The 21,112-nt window shown below is 42.5% G+C and overlaps 1 protein-coding gene and 1 non-coding gene across 2 annotated transcripts; one reads left to right on the top strand and one right to left on the bottom strand.

The window, feature by feature from the left end:
* Positions 1 to 11,958: 11,958 nt before the first annotated feature.
* Positions 11,959 to 19,203, bottom strand: b4gat1 (beta-1,4-glucuronyltransferase 1). The gene is made up of 3 exons (XM_075450769.1): positions 19,073 to 19,203; positions 16,733 to 18,264; positions 11,959 to 13,941 (listed from the first exon to the last, which is right to left on the bottom strand). Exons 2-3 carry the CDS (start codon positions 17,957 to 17,959, stop codon positions 13,750 to 13,752), a joined length of 1,419 nt encoding a protein of 472 aa, XP_075306884.1. The 5' UTR covers positions 17,960 to 18,264; positions 19,073 to 19,203; the 3' UTR covers positions 11,959 to 13,749.
* A 277-nt stretch (positions 19,204 to 19,480) lies between these two features.
* On the top strand, positions 19,481 to 19,562 carry trnas-gcu (transfer RNA serine (anticodon GCU)). Its single transcript has one exon. It is a non-coding gene; the product is annotated as a tRNA-Ser (tRNA).
* Positions 19,563 to 21,112: the final 1,550 nt, after the last annotated feature.

Consider the following 21,112-nt stretch of genomic DNA (forward strand, 5'->3'; position numbering starts at 1 on the left):
GTTCTTTGGATGTGATAAACAACGTGTGTGTAAGTCAGGCGTGTATCTACTGTCCCAGACCTATCTGTCCTAATAGAGACGCCTTATCTGACCCAGTTATTTTATCCCGCTACGCCATCTTAAAGTCTTGGACATACATTGCGTTTGTATGAGCAGAGTGTAAAAGTACAAACTAGGAACATAGATTATTTAGTAAAATACAGAATATGAATACATAATGTCTAAGAACAAAGCCAATTATAACACTCTCTTGTTTCTGCTCTTCATCTCATCTGGATTTGGGGTCTTATTGCAGGCATCAATGAAAATGAAACGGTCCTATACTTGCCAGGATAAATCATTCCAGCAGCGCAGCAGAAAATCAATGTTTTCACAGAAAAAAATCTTGTTTGAACGTCTCAGTTAGATCCAAAGAGCTGCTACAGCAGACATGGTGCCATTAATGTGGCACCAATCTGCTCTTCAGAAATACTGAAATTATTATTGTGCCTCTCATTATCAAATGAAACATGTGGGAATATTCATAGAACCTCTGCTTATCTTCACTTCTGAGAGACTCTGCCTCTCCGAGGTGCTCTTTTATACCCAATGGTGCCACTGACCTAATTAGTCCCAAATTCTACGAGACGTGTTGCTGCTGGCAAATAAAAAAACGAGTGAAAATTATTTAGGAATCACTAAAATGTCTCGTTTTTTAACATTTAAAGCTGCAGTCTGCAACTCTTTTTCAAGCATAATGCCTGGAACTGTCCGGGGATTCTGAAAGTAGTACATTAAATACCCCAATACAAAAAAAAAAGAGTTCTCTAGGTCCCCTATATGTCCCGCTAGGTCCCTCCAAACTGCTGGCTTTGGAGGGAAAATGGAGGGTTTGTTTACAAAATTGCAGACCGGACCGGTAAAAGGTAACCAATCAGGTTACGAGCTGGGCTCTGCTGCCTGTCAATCACCGATTGTGCACGCGCGATACAAGGTAGGCTCGTCCCCACGCTTATTTATCTGGACTATTGAACTTCATTACGGGCTAGTCTACTTACTGTGTCTTCCATGATCGCAAATGACAGGTGAGTTGATGAATGAGGAGTCGTGTACGCGCATCTGGTGTGCACGTAGACGTGCACGAGTTCTCATGTGTTTTGATGTGGCGGGACAGGAAGTTGAATAACTTTTTATTTTTCGGTTAAAAAATAAGCATTTCTTGCATTTTGCGACTACGGAGGTCACCGTTTTCAACTCCAAGCGTTCTGATAGATCATGTAAACTCTTAAAATGCCAAAAATTAGGACTTTACGTATGACAAGAACAACTCCTGCAGACTGCAGCTTTAAAGGTAGGGTAGGAGATCCTGGATTTTGAGTCCAGCGAAGCTGCATTTTGAAAATACACAGGTCAAAAGTCCCAACCCTTTTCTTCACTTTCCCCCCGAAGGCACGCCTCTAGAGTACATGAACGCGCACGAAGGTGCACGAGCGCTGTTCTGACAGCAAGCATCGATCTTTGCCGTATTTAGTATTTAGTATATGATAACTATACGTTTAATAATGCTAGGTGCTAGCCAAGCTGGCTCTAGCTTAGCTTCCTGCCAAGCTTCTGGACGTGTAATTCGTTCACGGAGCAGGGTACGCGCACAGGGGGAAGGAGGGGGAGGGAGGAGCAGATTGCAGTTTGATAGACGCATCAGAATCCAATCATCGTTAACGGTCCGTTCAGTATGATTGGATAGTGTTTTTCCTGGATTGTACGTTCTAGAGGCCACTAAAACTTTTCATTTTTGTGTCAAAACTTTTAATTAATTGGTTGCAATGGAGGTGTGAAGAGTATTTCAAGCAATATGTAAAAAAATGCTCCAGAAAAAGAACCCCTACCCCACCTTTAATATGTTTTCCAGGTTTGAATGTTGATTAAATATTAATTTATAAACTTTTCTCCTCATTATCCTGCTCGTTGCTGGTCTTTGAATCTGTGATGGAGATAATTCTGGAGCATATGTTAATATAGCGCACCCCCACCACGCACACACTGCCATCGGCCTTGGCGGGGCCAGCCTGAATGCTGGAACCCCACTTGGCATAATTAATCAGTAGCTTAAACAGAAATCTCAGATTAAAAAAATGACCTGTTGATTTTCCCAACAGGCAAAGCAGGGGGGATGTGTGTGTGTGTGTGTGTGTGTGTGTGTGTGGGTGTGTGTGTGTGTGTAATGGGGGTATTACCATGCTGTATAAATCCACACCAAGCACAATTAACAAGCAATTGGGAGGAGAAGTAATTAGTATTATCTGCTTATCACCGTCGACCCCTATTCTAAAGAAAAAGGGTTAAAAAACACACAATCACACACACACACACACACACACACACATGCACGCACACGCATGTTGATTCCCTCCAGGCAAATGTGTAAAGAGCTAATTACAAGCTCATTTACAACTCAATGGCAGCATCCTCTCAGACAGGTCTATCCCTCTTGTGTCCTCCCCTCCCCGAGTCCCCAAAACGCTGTTAGCTTCACCTCTCAGAGCGGGCCGGGAGCCCTCAGCCAGCAAACAATGAAAACGACTTCCTCATCTATGGCTGCGGCGTGCAGAGAGGAGACGAAGGTGTCCTCGCTCAAGGGGGATAGAAAGTAAACGTGGATCTGCCGGCATATATCAAGTAAAAATAGTCAAAATTTGAAGGTCCGACCAGGTAAACGTTTCATTATAATAGAATAAAGGTATTTAAAAAGCTTGTGAGTGTGTAAAATCTCTACTTAGAAGTTTTATTGCCCCAAAAGAGCTGAAAAAGCACTAAATCCCAACACCTGAGAAACCTGGGATGTTGGAAAAATTAGGCATTAAACATTCTGTTAATCGGCAGGTTCGTTTATTTCAATTTTAATTTATTTATTGTTTTTTTTTTTGGCATATAAAAACACTCATATTGAACTTTAGTAAAAGGTAACAGGTTCGTTTAGTTAAATTTTCATTTATTTATTGTTGTTTTGGCATATAAAAACACTCATATTGAACTTTAGTAAAAGGCAACAGGTTCGTTTAGTTAAATTTTCATTTATTTATTGTTGTTTTGGCATATAAAAACACTCATATTGAACTTTAATAGAAGGCAACAGGTTCATTTATTTAAATTTTCATTCATTTATTGTTTTTTTGGCATATAAAAACACTCATATTGACTGTAAAAAGAGGCAACGGGCATCCAGGAGTGACCCAGCCAGTAAATGCACTTTTCTTCCGTCGGGGTCATCGTTCTGTTTCCAAAGAAAATGCCATCCGTGGGAATTTAAAAGCCCCTTCTACACCTCAAGCTGTCGGCAGGCTATTTGTGTAACGAAATGCTCTTTACTCTCACAGGTAACCGATCGATTGGGCTCCTCCACCCATCTGGTCCAACCTCCAGACAATATCATGTTTACGCTTTGAGTGATCAGCTTACGAGGAGCTCACGGTCGGCTGGCAAACCCTTCGTTTAAGTCTTCAGAAAATAGCTCAGCAAGTGGCTGCTTGTTTGCTGACTGCGTGGGTGGGCGGGTGATGTAATACTATTCAAACTCCGAATTACAAAACCTGGGCGACCAGATGAGGAAAAACTGTAGACGTGCACAGGCCTCCGTGACTTCTCCTGAAGATGTTTCATTTCCTTTATTTAAAATCTAAAATCTGCTGGAATATATCAAGTAAAAATAGTCAGAATTGAAGGTAAACCTTTCATTATAACAGGATAAAGGTATTTAAAAAGCTTGGGAGTGTGTAAAATCTCTACTTGGAAGCTTTTCTTACCTTTCTAATTCAAACTCGGAATTACAAAACCTGGACGACCAGATGAGGAAAACTGTAGACAGGCCTCCGTGACTTCTTCTGAAGATGTTTAATTTCCTTTATTAGGGACCGAGCAGTGAAACTGCAAGGATCTGTAAGGTTTATTATTGTTTCTTTCTTTCTTTCTTCTTATTCTTTGCAAAAGGTGCTCGAAAACTCATGAAATTTTGCAAGCGCTACGTGCTAGTCGACGACATGAAAGAACCTACGATGCTTAAAAATGGTGCCCGCATTGGGGTTAGTTTTGCGTGGGATGACGAAATTCGGTATACTCCTTCATCATGCCCAGACGCACAAAAAAGTCTCATGCCGCCATGGTCCCACGTCCACAGAAAGGCGGCCATTTTGGATGGAAAGTGGGTTTTCGTGCCATTTTTACGCATATGATCGAACTTGTCCTACAGATTTAATTTAAAATCAAAATTTTATTTGAATTGTTTCGCTTAAAGATCCCACGTTTGTTAAATGATTAAAGTCGTTCTTAAATTCCCTAAAAGCTCGGCATAATTCTGTGTGTTTAGCCCTGTGTTTCCCTTCTGCTTTTGATTGTTCCTTCCACATTTGAGTGAACGCTGAAGCCGTGATGCTGACAGAAACCTGGCGTGGTAACGGCAGTCGGCTGTGCACTGTGTGAGGAACCGTTCTTCTGCTTCTAACCTTCTTATCTCACAGGTAAATATAGCTGAATTCACCCCACAGACCTCCTGATGGGGGGTCAGACCATGCTGCGGTTATAAAATCAGGTTTTTATTAGAGCAGAGCGACCGCCTCTTAATGAGCTGATTTTCAGTCCAACTTCTGATGTGTTTTGGCCGTTTGACAAAAGAAATATAAAGAAAATATGTGCATGAGAGCAGCTTTATTACTTTGGAGTTTCAGAGCACCTAGAATAGGAGTCGGCAACCATTTGGAGCCGGTTTCCATGGAAAAGAAAACTCTGGGATCTAAAATGAAGATAGTTTTTTTTTACCTTTACGCTTTGTATAAACAACTATAGTGAGTTGCTTACGAAATCCATGAAGTGCTACAGAGGAAATTCAATTTTATTTATGTCATGAACACATTTTGAACTCTTAAAAAAAAAAATAACAATAACAAAAACACGCCGAGTTGAAGGACTCCTTAATTAATTAATGATTATTTTTAATGGGTTTTTTCAATTTTTATTATTATTATTAATTTATTTTTATTTGTATTATTATTATTATTAATTTTTTATTTATTTTTATTTGTATTATTATTATTATAAATTTTTTATTTCTTTTTATTTCTTTTTAATGCCTTCTTGTGGTAGCTGTGAAGCACTTTGAATTGTCTTGTGTATGAATTGTGTTCTATAAATAAAATTGCCTTGCCTTCTCACCACAGATCAGGCACACTGGTAAGCCAGTCTCGTCAGAGGTAAATGCAAATTAATCTGCATCAGGCATCATTAAATGTTCTATGTTCTTCAGATAGTTTTCTTCTCTTACGTTTCTCCATACTTGGCCTAACTGGGGTTGAATGTCTCGATGAATAATGCACAGCGTTTTGGCGGCCATATGCCGGCTTTTGGCGATATTTTGAGCGACGAAAAATAATAAAATATTGTTTTATTCTAATATTTCAATATCACAATAATCTTCCAATTTAGAACTACAATAAAAAAAATGAACTAACACAAATAAAATGCACTTTAATTGGATACGCGCAGCCGCAGCGTAAACATTTTCTATTGATGTTTTCTAACCCGACCCAAGTACTTTTGATTCCTTAACCTAACAAAGGACCTTATTCTCTAAAGCTACCCAGAAAGTGACAAAGTTTCATCCTAACGTGTTGTGTTTACATGCAACCAGCAAAACTGCGTCTGAAATAAGGTCTTTTAGCCCCAATCAAGATGGATTTCCAACCCTAACCAAGCAATGTTTTAGCCTAAATGGAGCCGGAAGGCTGTCGTGTTGTTAAAGGATCGTATGTTGGTCTATGTGTGAAGGGGCTGTTGGGTGTGTTTGTCCATAGAGGAGCAGCTCCATTCACTGTTATATTTGTTGGATTAACATATCTGATGTGATAATTGATTAATAATAGAAACTGTGGAAACTGACACGCCGAGGTTTTTCACTTGCATATTCATAAATAGTCCGTCTTGCTCTGTCATCCAACAGGTGTTACGGGAGTTGTTTAGGAATCCACAGGGACTTATTTTTAGGTAATACTATAATACTGATTAATTCCTGCTTTGGTGTCTTACCTCCTCTGATCCTCTCTGCTCCATCCAGCCCGGCCTTCTTCACCGACTGACTTCTTTTTAAAGCCTTTTTTAAAGGAAAATGAGAAGAGGATGATAAGAAATGGGCATAAAGAAATGTCTGCCAGCAGAATTTAGTGTCGGAGGGAAGATTTTCCACTCAAAGATAGCGTCAAAAGGGCCCCGGTCCAATCCTTTTGCATCTTATTGTGAAGCAGAAAAGTGTATTTTAACGCAGCTGAACTCCCGTTAAAGCTGCTCTCGTTCACGTATTTCTCTGCGTTATCAGACAGCTGAGAGTCTGAAACTGCCTCAGCCCGTCAGGACGGACCGAAGCATTTCCAGCCGGTCGCTCTGCTCTAATAAAATCTGAATTTTCATCTGACAAAATCCCCCATCGAGTGACTGAAAGACGACATCCGTGCAGGGAATTCGGCTCCACTTACATGTACGGTCGACTCCCACAGAGATGGATGCAAGAAGCAGAAAGTCGATTCCCATCTCAGGCATAAACTAAGGCCTTAAGGCATAAACCATAAAAAAGGCCTGAAAACTTTAGTTTGCCTGAATTACCTTAATATTATTTTACTGGTTTTTTTTGCTAGTTTTAAAATGTAGCACTCTGAGGTCATTAAATTGATGTAAAGTGCTTTATAAATAAAATATCTTATTATTATTATTATTGTTATTATTAAACTGGGACGAGGACGAGCTGTAAACATGGCTCATCTCTGTGCATGTGACCGTATTGACTGTTTGTTTATGTAGATCATATGTGTCAAATGTGGCCCGCGAGAGCTTAAAAGGTCTGATTGTCTAAAAATAAACAAGTCCAAATACGTGCAGTGACCGAAAACTACATTTCCCATAATGCATGCCGATAATGTTACGGCATCCCGCCACTGGACTGCAATGTTTCCAAATCGATGCGATTTCCCCAACAAGTGGAATTGAGGAATACAAATAATGATCCCAAAATGTCCAGGAAGAGAAAAACTGATGCAGATGCACCTTCCATCTCCATGAGGCTGGAAATCAGAGTTTCAGCTCCCAGACCCTACAGTCTCGTGGTTTAGGACTCGCTTTATATGTTGCATGGATGAAAGGCACAGCAGGTGTACCATAATACATCCTAACTTCTGGTAACGCGAACCTTTTAACACGACACGAACCAGTTCGGCTTTATGGAGCATCAACTTTGTTTCCTACAGATCTCGTATCGCGGTGTTGGAGTCCAGCAAAAACAAGAACTTTCTTGCGCTGACGACACAACGGCAAGAAAGTTCACAAGAACAGTGAAAACAAAAACTGTCACCCTCACACATGGCTTATATTGATTTTGATTAAAGTCATGTCGTGTGATCCTTTGATGCACGAGCTTGAGTTGAGCTGACAGCTCAACCCGAGTTTAATCTGTCATACAAATCCTGCCTAATCTGCTGTCTCACAACTGTTGGAAGTGACCCGTTTGGCTGGCTGGGGTCAACAGAGCCGCACTTTTTACTCCTTCTGCAGGTGGAATAAAAACAACAGAAGCATATGCCTCTGTTTGATGTGGTTGTGGCCGTATTATAGCACGTCTGTACCGCTCACATGTGTGGGCTAATCTTCGCCGCCTTGTTGGCTTTCGCCCAGTTGTGTTGTGCAAACAGTGGGTCGATCGTATCATAGCTTCCATCATCTGCCGCTTATGGTGAGAAATGAGCCTTTAATTGGTGGACGGATGGAGGCGGAAACCCGTGTGTTTGCGTTTGTGTCCGATGCGCCCCGTCCCGCCGGCTTGGTGGGGCAGCAGGGGTGGGACGTGTTAGCCTGGTGAGAGGGATTACCTGGATCTGTTAGGCCTCCTTTTCTCTGGCCGGTGTCACGTCTCATTACTTCTGTCCTCCAGCCCGGATAGTCTGGCTTGAGCTGGATACATTTAAAATGCAGGGCAGCCCGGGAGCACCGGGTTTAGACCAGAGTGATACGCGTGTCCTTTTCCTGAGAGGCTTTTTTTCAGTAAGCAGACAGGTAAACTGCTCCCAAAGCTGGCTTTGATGGCAGATAAACCCTCCCTTGTTTAAGTGAAATGGATGCCTGCATGTTGGAGAGAAAGACGTGCTGAGCAAGTATTTACAATCCGTTATCGGGATTGTTTCATCGGTAGAGATGGTGTTCATGCTTCCGGCTCATAGATCTGCATCTAATTAACTGGAATATGTCGACATAAACCTTTAAAAACGGATTATTAAACACTTTAATGAAGAAACTACCAGTTAATCCTTTTTATTTGATATAGATATTCAAATAATGAAACGTCAGATTCATGATGATTCATGGGAAACAGCATGTTTCTACCACTTAAACTCAAATCTTTGCTCTTTATATTGGTCTGTTACGGTTTTAAAATGCCCCGTTGGGACGCGTTTCAGCCTCTCTGTGACATTCAGCCGTTAATCGAAACTAAATCGACAACTTAAATGTCAATCGTTCATAACTTTGGGGTTCGGTTTGTGTAAAGATCTCTTTCTTTTTGTGTTTCTCTAAACCAATCTGCCTAATCACTTGTAAATCCTTCCAGTCAAGTGGCTGATGAGAAGAAACCGCATATGTTAAGCTGAGCGACACGAACACGTTCCATTGTCTGCGTCTCTTTAAACTGCAGATAAACATGCGACAGCTAGCGGAGCCGCACCTCATTAGGACCCAGCAGTTTCATGGAGCGGATTCCAATCATGGCTACGGGTCACCGGCTCCCTTTTCTCTCGCTGAACCGTGCAGAAGGACCCGTGGGTCTGAAAGGCATGTTCGCTGACCCCTCGCTCTGGTTGGCTGCGTCCTCCCCTCTCCACCTCCTGCTCATCTCGCCCTCCGAGCGGTTCCCTCCTTTTTCCAGAAGCCGAGCCGAGCTCTCCTGGCCTCAGTAGGACGGCTAATCTAGGTGGCGGGAGGCCTCCCTCCTGCTAGCATACACAGGAGAGGGTAACCCTAATTGCCTATGTCACAAAGCTCTCTGACCCAGATAAGCCGTCACTCCCCAAAGCTGTTGAGATAAACCCCACTTTACCTCACCAAACCTGCCTGTCCTGATCCACCACCCCCTTCTTAGCATTTCTGCACCTTCTGCCACGTTATTAACACCCTGAGCAGGGGGAGAGGAAAATGAACGCCAAGCGTGGTACTGTAAACAAGTAGCCGCAATAAAAGCCACGCAGACGATCCCTCGGCACGGTGGTGATGAGCAGGGGCGCCGCTAGGGATTTTGGGTCCCATGAAAATCATTTTTACTGGGCCCCCAAACAGCCGGCGAAAATTTGTGATGCTATTTTAGCAATCAATCAATCAAAGTTTATTTATATAGCCCTTTCCAACTGGTACTCAAAGTGCTTTACAACAGGATAAAAACAACAATACATAAAACAAAACATGAAACACGATTCAGAAATGGTAAAAGTGCTAAAAGTGCTGCAGGGCATTAAACGCACAAGTGCAATAAAATGAATTGAATAAAATTTGTATAAAATTAAGATACTTAAAAAAAGAGCGGATAGAAGTGGCCCTAATCAGAAAAGGTGGGTCTTAAGCTTCGATTTAAAAAGCCTGAGATCAGTGATAGTGCGGATATCAGGGGGCAGCTTGTTCCACAGTCTAGGAGCAGCAATGGGAAAGGATTTTACATAAAACTATGCATTTTAATGGTATTTCTGACTTATCGTTCCCATATTTGTGAAAAAAAAACAAACATGACAGTTGAGGTATGTAAATACTGAGCACGAGGAATCCAATTAATTCATTTATTTGCTGCTCTTAATTAGGCCACCTGAAAAATACAAAACATAAACGTTTCCAAAGCAAATACAGTTATTGTTACCAGTAAATTGTAAATAAAATTATAAGTTAGTTAATAACTTAGTGTCATTTTATTTTTTTGCCAGTATTATAATTTTATTAGGGCCTCTCTGGGCCCCTCTTAATCATGGGGCCCTAGAATCCTTCTCCTTTTACCCCCCTTTTCGGCGCCCCTGAGTGCGAAACGGCAGGTTTTTGCAGGGGGAGGACGAGATAAATTGATCAGAAGTCAAACCAACGCAGAACCTGGTTGGATGGACGGTTTGGTGAGCTGAAGAAAGCGGATCTGAAGCTGGTGGAGGGTGATTGCGTGCTCGTAGCTCTCGTGTTGCCCAGGCTCATTAATGCAGGCTTAGCCACAAAATGTCACCGTGCCTCGGATAGTCGTCAAAGCGTCGAATGTCACACGTGCTACTGCACCGACAGATGGACGGCTCGCCGCCAAACTTCCACCAGAAAACATGAATTTTCCTTTATAGGGCCGTCGGATGTTTGGGCTGCAGCTCCAGAAGTGATTTTGCTCTTATTGAAAAGGGGCTTTACTGGGAACTCCTTAAAGTCCACTTTAATATAGATCTTAATTACTAAGTAGGAGCTTTTGATTGGATAGCTGCCCCACTCACCCTGTAATCACCCATCACATTTGTGCAGGGATGCCTTTAAACCCCATCCAAAGCCCTGTTACGCCACAGGTCAACGCCAGTGAACCACACTCGCACTAATATCTCGTAAAACCCCAAATAGACATAAAACCTGATAGTTTTTTGTTACTTTTTTATGTTTTGTCTTGTCATCTCCATTTAATTAGTTAAAATATGTTCTGTATTGCTGCCCTTCCTTCTCACAGCACTCGCAAGACATAAAAATGTGTCTATGCATGAAATCTGCACGAAATCTTTGAACTTATCTGGACTGTTGCTTGTTTTTAAATTAATTTCAATGACTTTATTTGTTTCCTTTTTGAAAAAAATACCCCGATAAACAAACCAAAAAATAAATTAGAAAGAAAAAACTGAGTTTTTTGTTGTTTTTTTTCAAGTGAATGTAATACGCTTCCGTAGTTTTGTACATAAAACGTACAAATAAATTTGATTTGATTTGAAACGCATCAGTACGAAGGTGTTGTTCCACTTTAGTTTAAAGAGATTCCTCAGGACTGTACCTTCCTCTTCCTCAGCTATGCCTTCCTAATATGTGCAGAGCTGATTGACAGCAGTGGGGAAACGCTTCACCTTAAAGGGATAATCCGGAGTAAAATGCACTTTAGATCAATTTACGGGATGTTGGGAGTACATACGTTGAGTTGACATCAAAATCATGTCATTCGGATGTGTTTTGAGAATTTCGATTTGACCGTTTTTAGCCAAAAGTCGTTAGCCTGGAAGTGAATGGGGCATATCCTGTCACCGCTACAAAACGCTATTTTTATACCTCTTCTACAGCTCCAAACAACATAACACTTACGTGGTAGTGAGTAGAGGGTCCCTAAAGCCAAACCGAAGTGTCCCGAGGTCTTCATGTGGTCGGATAGAGAGTCCAGAATTAATTTAATCAAGCCAGTACCTTTCCGGAAATGTGTCTGCTGCAGCTGCCGCTACAGACCGTGGTGAAGTTGGTTTGATATTGGATATTCGACAGATATTCACAATAAGGAAATAAGGTGTCTTTTTTTTCAAACCAATATCAAACCAACTTCACCACGGTCTGTAGCGGCAGCTGCAGCAGCAACATTTCTGGAAAGGTTCTGGCTTGATTAAATTCATTCTGGACTCTCTATCCGACCACATGAAGACCTTGGGACACTTCGGTTTGGCTTTAGGGACCCTCTACTCACTACCACGTAAGTGTTATGTTGTTTGGAGCTGTAGAAGAGGTGTAAAAATAGCGTTTTGTAGCGGTGACATGATTTGCCCGCGTCACCTCCAGGCTAACGACTTTTGGCTAAAAACGGTCAAATCGAAATTCTCAAAACACATCCGAATGACATGATTTTGATGTCAACTCAACGTATGTACTCCCAACATCCCGTAAATTGATCTAAAGTGCATTTTACTCCGGATTATCCCTTTAAAGGGAGAATGCGTCGCTCTAAAACTGCTGGTCTGCTCCTTTACTTCCTGTTTAAGTGATACTTCTGGAATCACTGTTGCCATTACAAATCCCTCTGGTGAAGTTAATTGATTGGATTTGTCCATTTCCAAGTGCTCCACAGAGCTTTCCGTTGACTGCGGACTTCGTTCGGGAGCCGTCTCCTTTAACTGCATCTTGCGTAACAGCTGAAACTTGAATGAACCACGGTTACGGGCCGAATAAAAGTCGTTAAACCAGGAGGTTTAATAGAAATCCTGACAACACAAATCAGGCAGGCGAACATAAATACAAAAATGGTGCATTCTCAGATAAGTGAGCACATGAGAAATAGACCACCACGTCACATTATCACACAAAGTTAAGGGGTCCCCATGTAAAATACTGCATCAACCATCTTATCGAGGTTAAAAAAAACAACAGATATTTCATTTCTAACACAGTTTTATGTCCCAGTTGTCTTGCTTGCAGTCGTTAAAAGACAATCAAACAGTTTTTAATAAAGGAAACGTTTCCATAATAAATATAATCACGCACACACACTAGAAGTGAAGAAGTAAACATATTTAAATCTCCCAAAAATCAAAAGTTACACAGAAAGCAATCAAACGGGGTTTCTGCTTCTGCTTCTGCATACACTGAAGTGTGTCATCGAGGTTTAGTATTTATCGCAGAGGTAAAGAAGGAAAAAGGCAGAAATGAGCTTTTTACTTAGTGGCGGTGTCATTGGAAGCAAACCTTTGGACAACACAGGCTTCCTCTGCTTGTGGTTCACGCCTTGATGATGCATTTTAACTCATCTCCCTGCCCACTAACTGACCGTGCTACATGTCTGCCTGTAGCTGCCTGGACCTGGAGTGCACTTCCAGAGCTGAGAAATAAATAAACCCAAAAAGAAAAGACCCACGAGTGTCCAACCATCAGTGCTATAATACAGTCGTGTTCCAGTGTCGTCCTCTGGGTGAACGTGGAACACTCACAGGCTGCTGGAAGCTGAAATGCGCCCTGCTGTTGGTTAATCTCTGTGCTTTACTGCCCTCGCTGCAGGCTAAAATACGCTGTCGCCCCCTGGTGGTCAAAGCGCGTCACTGACTCTTTGAGTTTCTGCAAATGTGGCTCAGTTTGGCTCAAAGTGTGTCAGACTTTTGTGGATTTAAACTCCCACCGAGGGTCCTGCTCACTGTTCCCCCTATTCAGGCACAAATCAGTCAAAAGGTGGTGGGGGAATACATTAAATTATAATTAAATCGGTGTGACTCATCAGCACTGATTTGATTTTCTATCTTTGGGACACCGACAGCCGCACGGCCACCCACAGTAGCTCTCCCGCTGATGCCTTCTTACACATTTAGGATGTAAATTAGCTTTCTGTACGACTGAACTAACGCCCACTGGTTTTGCTGGCCGGATGAAAGGAACAACCTTTGATCGGCGGTCACGAAATGTTAAAAAAAGTGAAATTTAGGACACTTTCTCTTGCAGTCTCATTCTTGTGTCCATTGTAGTGATTTTAAAACAGAACGCCTGCCTCCTGTGGTTAGATCCGGCCTCTGATCGTCTGTTTGAATCATTCGGTGAAGGATCCGGCACTCTGAAATCCCCAGACAACATTTCCATGCTGCTCGTTTTCTGAAGAAACCCGACAGAAACCCACAAGTTGGATGCGATTAAACTCCGTCTGCGGCGTCCATCAGGAGACTCAGGAAAACAGGACACGTATGTGCTGACTTTTAAAGTCGGGACGGGAGAAACGTACAGGGAAACGGAGTCCCTCGTCTGTCCTCAGCATCGCCGGGCGGAGGACGGGTATTTGGTTTTCAGGCCCTCTTTGAAGCTGCGGAACAGAACCCGGTTGCGCTTGTTCTCCTCGTCTTTCCTGGCGTGGAACTCCCCCTGGATTTTGAAGCCGCGGTGCACGACGAAGGCGGAGCTCAGCACGGAGAACTTGTATCCGGCCACGTGGAGCTCACAAGCCTGGAGCCAAGCGGAAAGAGAGGCAGAAACGACAGAACAGAGAGGATCAGGACATCAGACATTAATCAGAACACCAGTTTATTTACCATTGCACATCAGACAAGCCATTTTTAAAACCCGTCTTAAAACCCATTTTTACTCCCTGGCTTTTAACCCAGCATGAGACTCTGTTTCTGTTATTGCTTATTATTGTTTAACATTGTTCTCATGGTTTACGCCTCATATTTCGTGTTGTTACTCATGTACAGCACTTTGTTTTAAAGGGCTTTCAGTATTTCCCACAGATGTGAAGGCAATGTGTGGTGGTGGGCCAGGGGGGGGGGGGGGGGGGGTGGGGGGTGTAAAACATAAAAATTCTTCAAAATAATTCCTTCGTTAATAATTGGTCACACAAAACTTTATTGTATTAATCCTTAAGAACCCAGACCCATTTCTACTTAAATGAAAATTAAGGGGGTTATAACACAGACTAAATAGACCACATAGAACCCATTTCAGAATTTTTTTCCAAAATACCACCCCCCACTGTCAGAGATCTGTAATGTGACATATATGTCACATTGGGAGTTAAGAACCTGGATAATTTCTCTATCAAGGAAAATTATGGGGGACGTAATGTGTGACACCCACCGTCACCCACCGTGACACAGGTGCGGCTTTTCTGCAGATTTTCACATCTTCATTGTAAACAAATGAATAACATAGCTAATTACACTGGTGGGACTGTTCAGCCGTTTCAGACTGATACCTCCGGTTCAGGCTGCTCCTCATCCTCAACACGTCTCTCTTTCAATCGCGGAAAATATTTTTCAATACTCATCTGGATTGAAGCAGTAAACATTCAGTGTACGAGTTTAAAAAAATTACTTTATTTAATTCACAGCTGCTAGTGTTTAGACCTCAACAACCCAACTACATTTTTTTTTTTTACGGCAAACTTGCGACTAGTTAACTTTATAAAGAAGGCGTAATCGCTTGCTATGGGTCGGGACGGGACGGGACAACATTGTATTAAAAATATTAAATATTTTTATAGGACTTTTTAATGTGTGATTTTCTAAAGGTGCACGTGATACCAACCTTTCGTGAATTCTTTCGGTTGAGCTAATCTAACGCGACGCTGAAGCTAGCAAGCTTCCAGGGAAGGGAAGGGCTGTGTGTGTGAGTAGGCTATGCGAGAGAGACGGAGGTAGAGCAGGGAAAGGGAATGCAGCTTAACGAATACGAGTATTTTTAAATAGCGTTAAAAAAAATAATAATAACGAAACGCAATATGTGGCGGCCGGTGTTTAATCTGTGGCGCACCGCCACAAATTAGTCTATGTGTGGGAAACACTGGGCTTTATAAATAAAGTTGAGTTGAGTGGATGCAACATATTTGGGATTTAGTGGATTTACACGTCTGACCTTGGGGTGACCTTTAACCTTTAACATGCTAACTGAGGCCTGCAGAGTCTGAGATGTAGCTCTTTGGGTTTCTGACCTTGGGGTGACCTTTAACCTTTAACATGCTAACTGAGGCCTGCAGAGTCTGAGATGTAGCTCTTTGGGTTTCTGACCTTGGGGTGACCTTTAACCTTTAACATGCTAACTGAGGCCTGCAGAGTCTGAGATGTAGCTCTTTGGGTTTCTGACCTTGGGGTGACCTTTAACCTTTAACATGCTAACTGAGGCCTGCAGAGTCTGAGATGTAGCTCTTTGGGTTTCTGACCTTGGGGTGACCTTTAACCTTTAACATGCTAACTGAGGCCTGCAGAGTCTGAGATGTAGCTCTTGGGTTTCTGACCTTGGGGTGACCTTTAACCTTTAACATGCTAACTGAGGCCTGCAGAGTCTGAGATGTAGCTCTTTGGGTTTCTGACCTTGGGGTGACCTTTAACCTTTAACATGCTAACTGAGGCCTGCAGAGTCTGAGATGTAGCTCTTGGGTTTCTGACCTTGGGGTGACCTTTAACCTTTAACATGCTAACTGAGGCCTGCAGAGTCTGAGATGTAGCTCTTGGGTTTCTGACCTTGGGGTGACCTTTAACCTTTAACATGCTAACTGAGGCCTGCAGAGTCTGAGATGTAGCTCTTGGGTTTCTGACCTTGGGGTGACCTTTAACCTTTAACATGCTAACTGAGGCCTGCAGAGTCTGAGATGTAGCTCTTGGGTTTCTGACCTTGGGGTGACCTTTAACCTTTAACATGCTGACTGAGGCCTGCAGAGTCTGAGATGTGCACCTGAACGCTCCAGAGCAGCAAACTGACTAAACTTCTGCTTTTATGGAGCTGCTCACACGTCCTGATGATCAATAATTAAGTGTATTTGCTGCTTTCTCTCCTAATTCCTCTGGAAACAGTGAGGGTTTGCTTAGTTTTAGTTAAATTAGTGACGAAACAGTGCAATGTGTCATGTTTTGTTGTTGATCTGAGGTTGTATTTACCCAATTTTATGGTCTGAAAAGGAACATTTAAGTTCTTAAATCATGTTCTGATACAAAAAAAGCCTTTTTTCCCCCTCCAGGTTTATATATAAAATCAGCTGATTGCATGAATGGCTAATAACATGGGCCAATGAGTTCTCCGTTTCAGACTGAGGAGCTCCTCAAAAACTCCAGGTAGTTTGGAAACGGCCTTATAACCCTTCCCAGGCATCGTGTTAACACACACCTGAAGCAGTAAAGTTTAACGTTACTCTGAGGTCGTATTTAGCGCATTTTACGGCGTGGTAAGGATCAGATTTTCTTATTATGTCCTGATACATAAAACCTCAGAATTAAAAGATTGTGCATATTTAAATATCACCCACCTGGCTTATCCGATTGAAGCCGTATTGCTTGAAGTTCTCGTCGTACAGGGGCACGGTGTGGGGCCCGACGTAGAAAGGCTCCCAGGGGTCCACCCAGGCGAGCGTGTAGGACACCTCCAGGGTGTCCGTGCCTCGAACGTGGCTGTTAACCCACTGCGAGTAGTTGGTGGGAGCCTGGCAGCGAGGACACAGCTCCTCGTAGAACGGCCGGACTTCTCCCACCTGGTAGAGCTGGACCAGCTCCGTCTTGGTGGCAGGAATCTTCCTGGCGTGGCGGATCTCGAAAGCCGGGAGGACGAACACCTCGTCGCCCGCTGGCTGGCGCCTCGTGACCAAGGCCAGGAACTGCTGGTGCAGGTCGGCGCTGGGCATCATGTCGATGTCAATGACCAGGATGTAGGAGGCCTCCGCGCCTCCTCGGGCAACGTTCCGGAGAAGGTTGTTGGGGTACGAGATGTTTCCGCTGATGGCGTAGTTCTTGTGCGTGTCCCTGTGGGTCTCCAGTCTGGAGAACACAGACGCACAGTCTTCCAGCCCTGCGAAATGCTCCCGGTCCTGCTCGGGGAAGCTGGCCATCTCCCCTGACAGGCAGACCAAGTGGAAGTCCACCAGGGCCTGGATCTGAGGGCAGAAGAAGCTGAGGGCGTAGACCAGAGCCGTGGCGAACCTCACATCCTCCCCGTGGGCGAATATGGCCACAGAGAGCGGGTTCTGCCACCTCTCCAGGAGGGACTCCAGGTGATGGAGGTTGTTGATGGTGGTATGCGTGCCCAAAGCCAGGGTATTGGAGTGAGGCTCGGAGCCGGGTATCAGATTCGTGGTGAAATCGCTTTTGATCAGGTTCTTGTACACCCGGTACTGGCCGCTGTTGTCGAAGATCCCCCCGCTGGACAGCGAGTACCTCAGCCGCTCCTTGCGCGTGTTTTTCTCCTGGTGCGCATTTTTCTTCCCGGCGGAGCCCCCGAACAGCTCGGAGTAGCGGTACCGCTGCTGCTTGCCGTGGAACTTGGAGAGGAAGGACAGGTATATGAGCTGCAGCAGCGCCACGATCAGCAGGGCACTCAGCACCACTTTGAACACGGAGCACTTCTTAGACAGATGCATCACAGACACGAACACAAAAACGGCTGATCCTTCCACGCGAAGCAGTAGTGATGTTACCTCCAACAGCGAAGCTCCGAAGCACGGAGTAGTTATGGTGAAGCAGTGGGCCGGAGCTCGCTTCATGTGACGTCACTGATGACGTTGGAACTGCTTCATTCAGACCGAGTCAGCTGAATGCTTCCAGTTGATGGGCGTAGCTTTGAACATTTACCGCCGATTCAGTGTATTCAAGATGGCTGAAGCCCCGGTTCCTGTCCCCGTTCTACACGTATTATACGTTACGAGTATAGTTTTGGATTATTCTCTCATGGAGCAACCATAGAGGAAGCGTTCCCGAGTGTGGGAATATTTCGACCCAAACAGTTCCTGGTCACACCAGCCTCCTCGGTTCCCTGTGACAGAGTATTTTCCAAAGCTGGAGAAATTGTCTAAAAAAAAAGAAAAAAAAGAAAAAGAAACCGTTTGAGCCCTTCCACTGTGCAAAAACTGCTTTTCTTGAATAAAAACACCTGAAGTAACAAAAGCACCCTCCTTAATACACCAAGCACACTCCCAAAGAAAATATGAATGACAAACTAAAAATGTTCACATTGTTTTTAAATTATTATTTCATGGGTAAATTACTCAATCTTTAATGAGGTACTACAAACACACATACACACATAAGTGTTATCATAGTGTTATTATATACACAAGAGCTGCCCCAGATAGCAAATAGTCATTGAAACTATGTTAAATCAACGATAAAGCCATTGAATCAACGTCGAACTCTGATGTTGATTCTACAACATTTTGCACCCTCCATTATCATTGAAACAACGTTGAAATCACATTTCAATGATATTTCAATTACAATGGATATTGAAACAATGTTGGAATCCCGGCACATCAACGAAACTTCAATGGTATTTTAGTAACCTATGCCTATACCACAGGTTTAATCTAAAAAGGTCTAAATTAATATATTAAAAACATTATTATTAGACTATTAACGTTAATACCATTCGGAGGTTTTCATTTGGTGCAACAATCGCTACTGCTAGTAGATGTAACCCAAGGGAATTGAATGAAGCTTCGGGTAGTGAACCACTTTATGACACAATGCTTCAAAAAGCCTCATTTTGCCATCACTACGAAGCAGGTCAAAAAAAAAAAACCCGGAGCCGGGCTCTTTGTTTCTGCTAACGCCACCTACAGTAATGCTAACACAGCAAAGGCTGGAAATGGCATAAATACCGTGGCTGCAGATCCAGATCCAGACGCTCAACCGCCTCGATGCGGCACGGACGACGGAAGAATCGGTTCCAGGTTCTGGGATCTCCATCAAATCACAACACAGCTGTTAGCTGTTAGCAGTTAGCTGTTAGCATTCCGTCTCTGCCGCTGCGACAGCGGCGCATGTCGATGTGTAAACAACCGTAATGTCGCGAGTAAAGGCGCCCCTGAATCTGGTGCTGTGGCGCTGCTGGCTAATTTAGAGCTAAAAACCGCTTTGTTTTATATTTAATCTGTTGATGTGGTGAGAATAAAACGGTGTGGTCACAGCTGTGTCTGTATACATCAAGTCAGAAAAAATAACTGTTGACTAACTGACGGTTAGCGCGGCATCTATAAATAGTTTTCCAAACACGGTGCTATCAACCGGACGAGGTGGCCGAGTGGTTAAGGCGATGGACTGCTAATCCATTGTGCTCTGCACGCGTGGGTTCGAATCCCATCCTCGTCGGAAATTTATGTTTTTTTTTTTTTTTTTTTATCTCACTAAATTTTTCTTCTTTCTCGTGGAGCCATTTTGCTAAATTAAACTAAATCCTCACTTTGTACTGGTTGAATAAATGTTCCATCATCTCTTAGCAAATAGATGCGCCGATGACTTGAATGACGGAGAAGCAGCATTTAGCTGTTATGCTGCAAACAAGTGGAACAAACTGCCAGTGGAGATTAAACTTTCACCAAATGGAGACATTTTTAAATCCAGGTTAAAAACATTTCTGTTCTCATGTGTCTATGCATGAAATCTGCACGATATCTTTGAATTTATCTGGACTTGCTTGTTTTTAAATGAATTTAAATGATTTTATTTGTTTCTCTTTATATTCTTTCATGTATTTTTAATGCTTCTTACACTCCCTGCTGCAATGCTTTTATTTTATATGAAGCACTTTGAATTGTTTTGTACATGAAATGTGCTATACAAATAAACTTGATTTGATTTGATTTTGATTTATTGTATTTTATTTTATTGCTTTCACTGTTCTTTTATTGTTTTTATTTGTTTTTACTTACTCTTCTCTTTATTTATTACCTGCTGTAAAGCACTTTGGTACATCGTAAGGATTGTCTGTAAAGCGCTGTATAGATAAAGTACATTTACATTTACATTTACCCTCAATCTTCCAGATAATCGTGCATTAGGCCTATCGGTGTCAGCCAGAAATACCACTAATGCTCATACCACAGTGTAAAAACAGTCTGTTTCAGGTAAAGTATTTAATTTAGAGTGTTATTGAAGGAGTAGAATGCAAATATAACCTGGAAAATCTACTTAAGAGTGTAAGAAAATTAAAGTGCTGTTGAAATACTGTCCCACGTTATCATTAAATTATTATATCATTAGGTTGTTTTTAATCAAGAGCAAGAGTAAAACAAGGATGTATTTATTGTAACTCAAGTCAAATTGCTGAGAAAAAGTGAGACGTCACAGCTGCCCCAAATCTAGTTTGTTTTGTGCAACCAACAGTTCAAATATGATTTTTTTTTTTTTGAGAATAGTTTTTAAAAAAAAGCAATAAATCTTCACATTTGTAAAGCTGGAACTGTAAGACACAATAATAATAATAATAATAACAATAATAATAATAATAATAATAATAATAATTTTTTTTTTATTTATAACGCACTTTACATTTACAATAAAATCTCAAAGTGCTACACATCTTGTGTTTGTGACACCCTACCCGCCAGTTTCCGGTCTCCGAGGTCCGAACACATCCTAACATTTTCCTAACACATTGTAACAACTCCTAACAAATCCGAACCCAGGTCCGAACACATCAAAGAGTTTCAAACGAAGTCCGAACACAATTCCTAACAACTCCTAACAACTCCTAACAAATCCGAACCCAGGTCCGAACACATCAAAGAGTTTCAAACGAGGTCCGAACACAATTCCGAACAATTCCGAACAAGGTCACATGAGGTAGAAGGGGGCGGGGTTATCTTTTTAGAATGTCGGCCATGTTTTTCCCCCGTACCGCTTAACACCAGAACAACGAA

This window comes from Odontesthes bonariensis, chromosome 19, assembly GCF_027942865.1.
Source record: "Odontesthes bonariensis isolate fOdoBon6 chromosome 19, fOdoBon6.hap1, whole genome shotgun sequence".
NCBI classification, from domain to species: Eukaryota; Metazoa; Chordata; class Actinopteri; order Atheriniformes; family Atherinopsidae; genus Odontesthes; species Odontesthes bonariensis.

Excerpts from the sequence above, each read along its gene's own strand:
- b4gat1 (XM_075450769.1), bottom strand. The coding sequence starts at position 17,959 with ATGAAGCGAGCTCCGGCCCACTGCTTCACCATAACTACTCCGTGCTTC. Across the intron at positions 13,942-16,732 it reads GCTTCAATCGGATAAGCCAG|GCTTGTGAGCTCCACGTGGC; the intron begins GTGGGTGATATT and ends GCTTGGCTCCAG.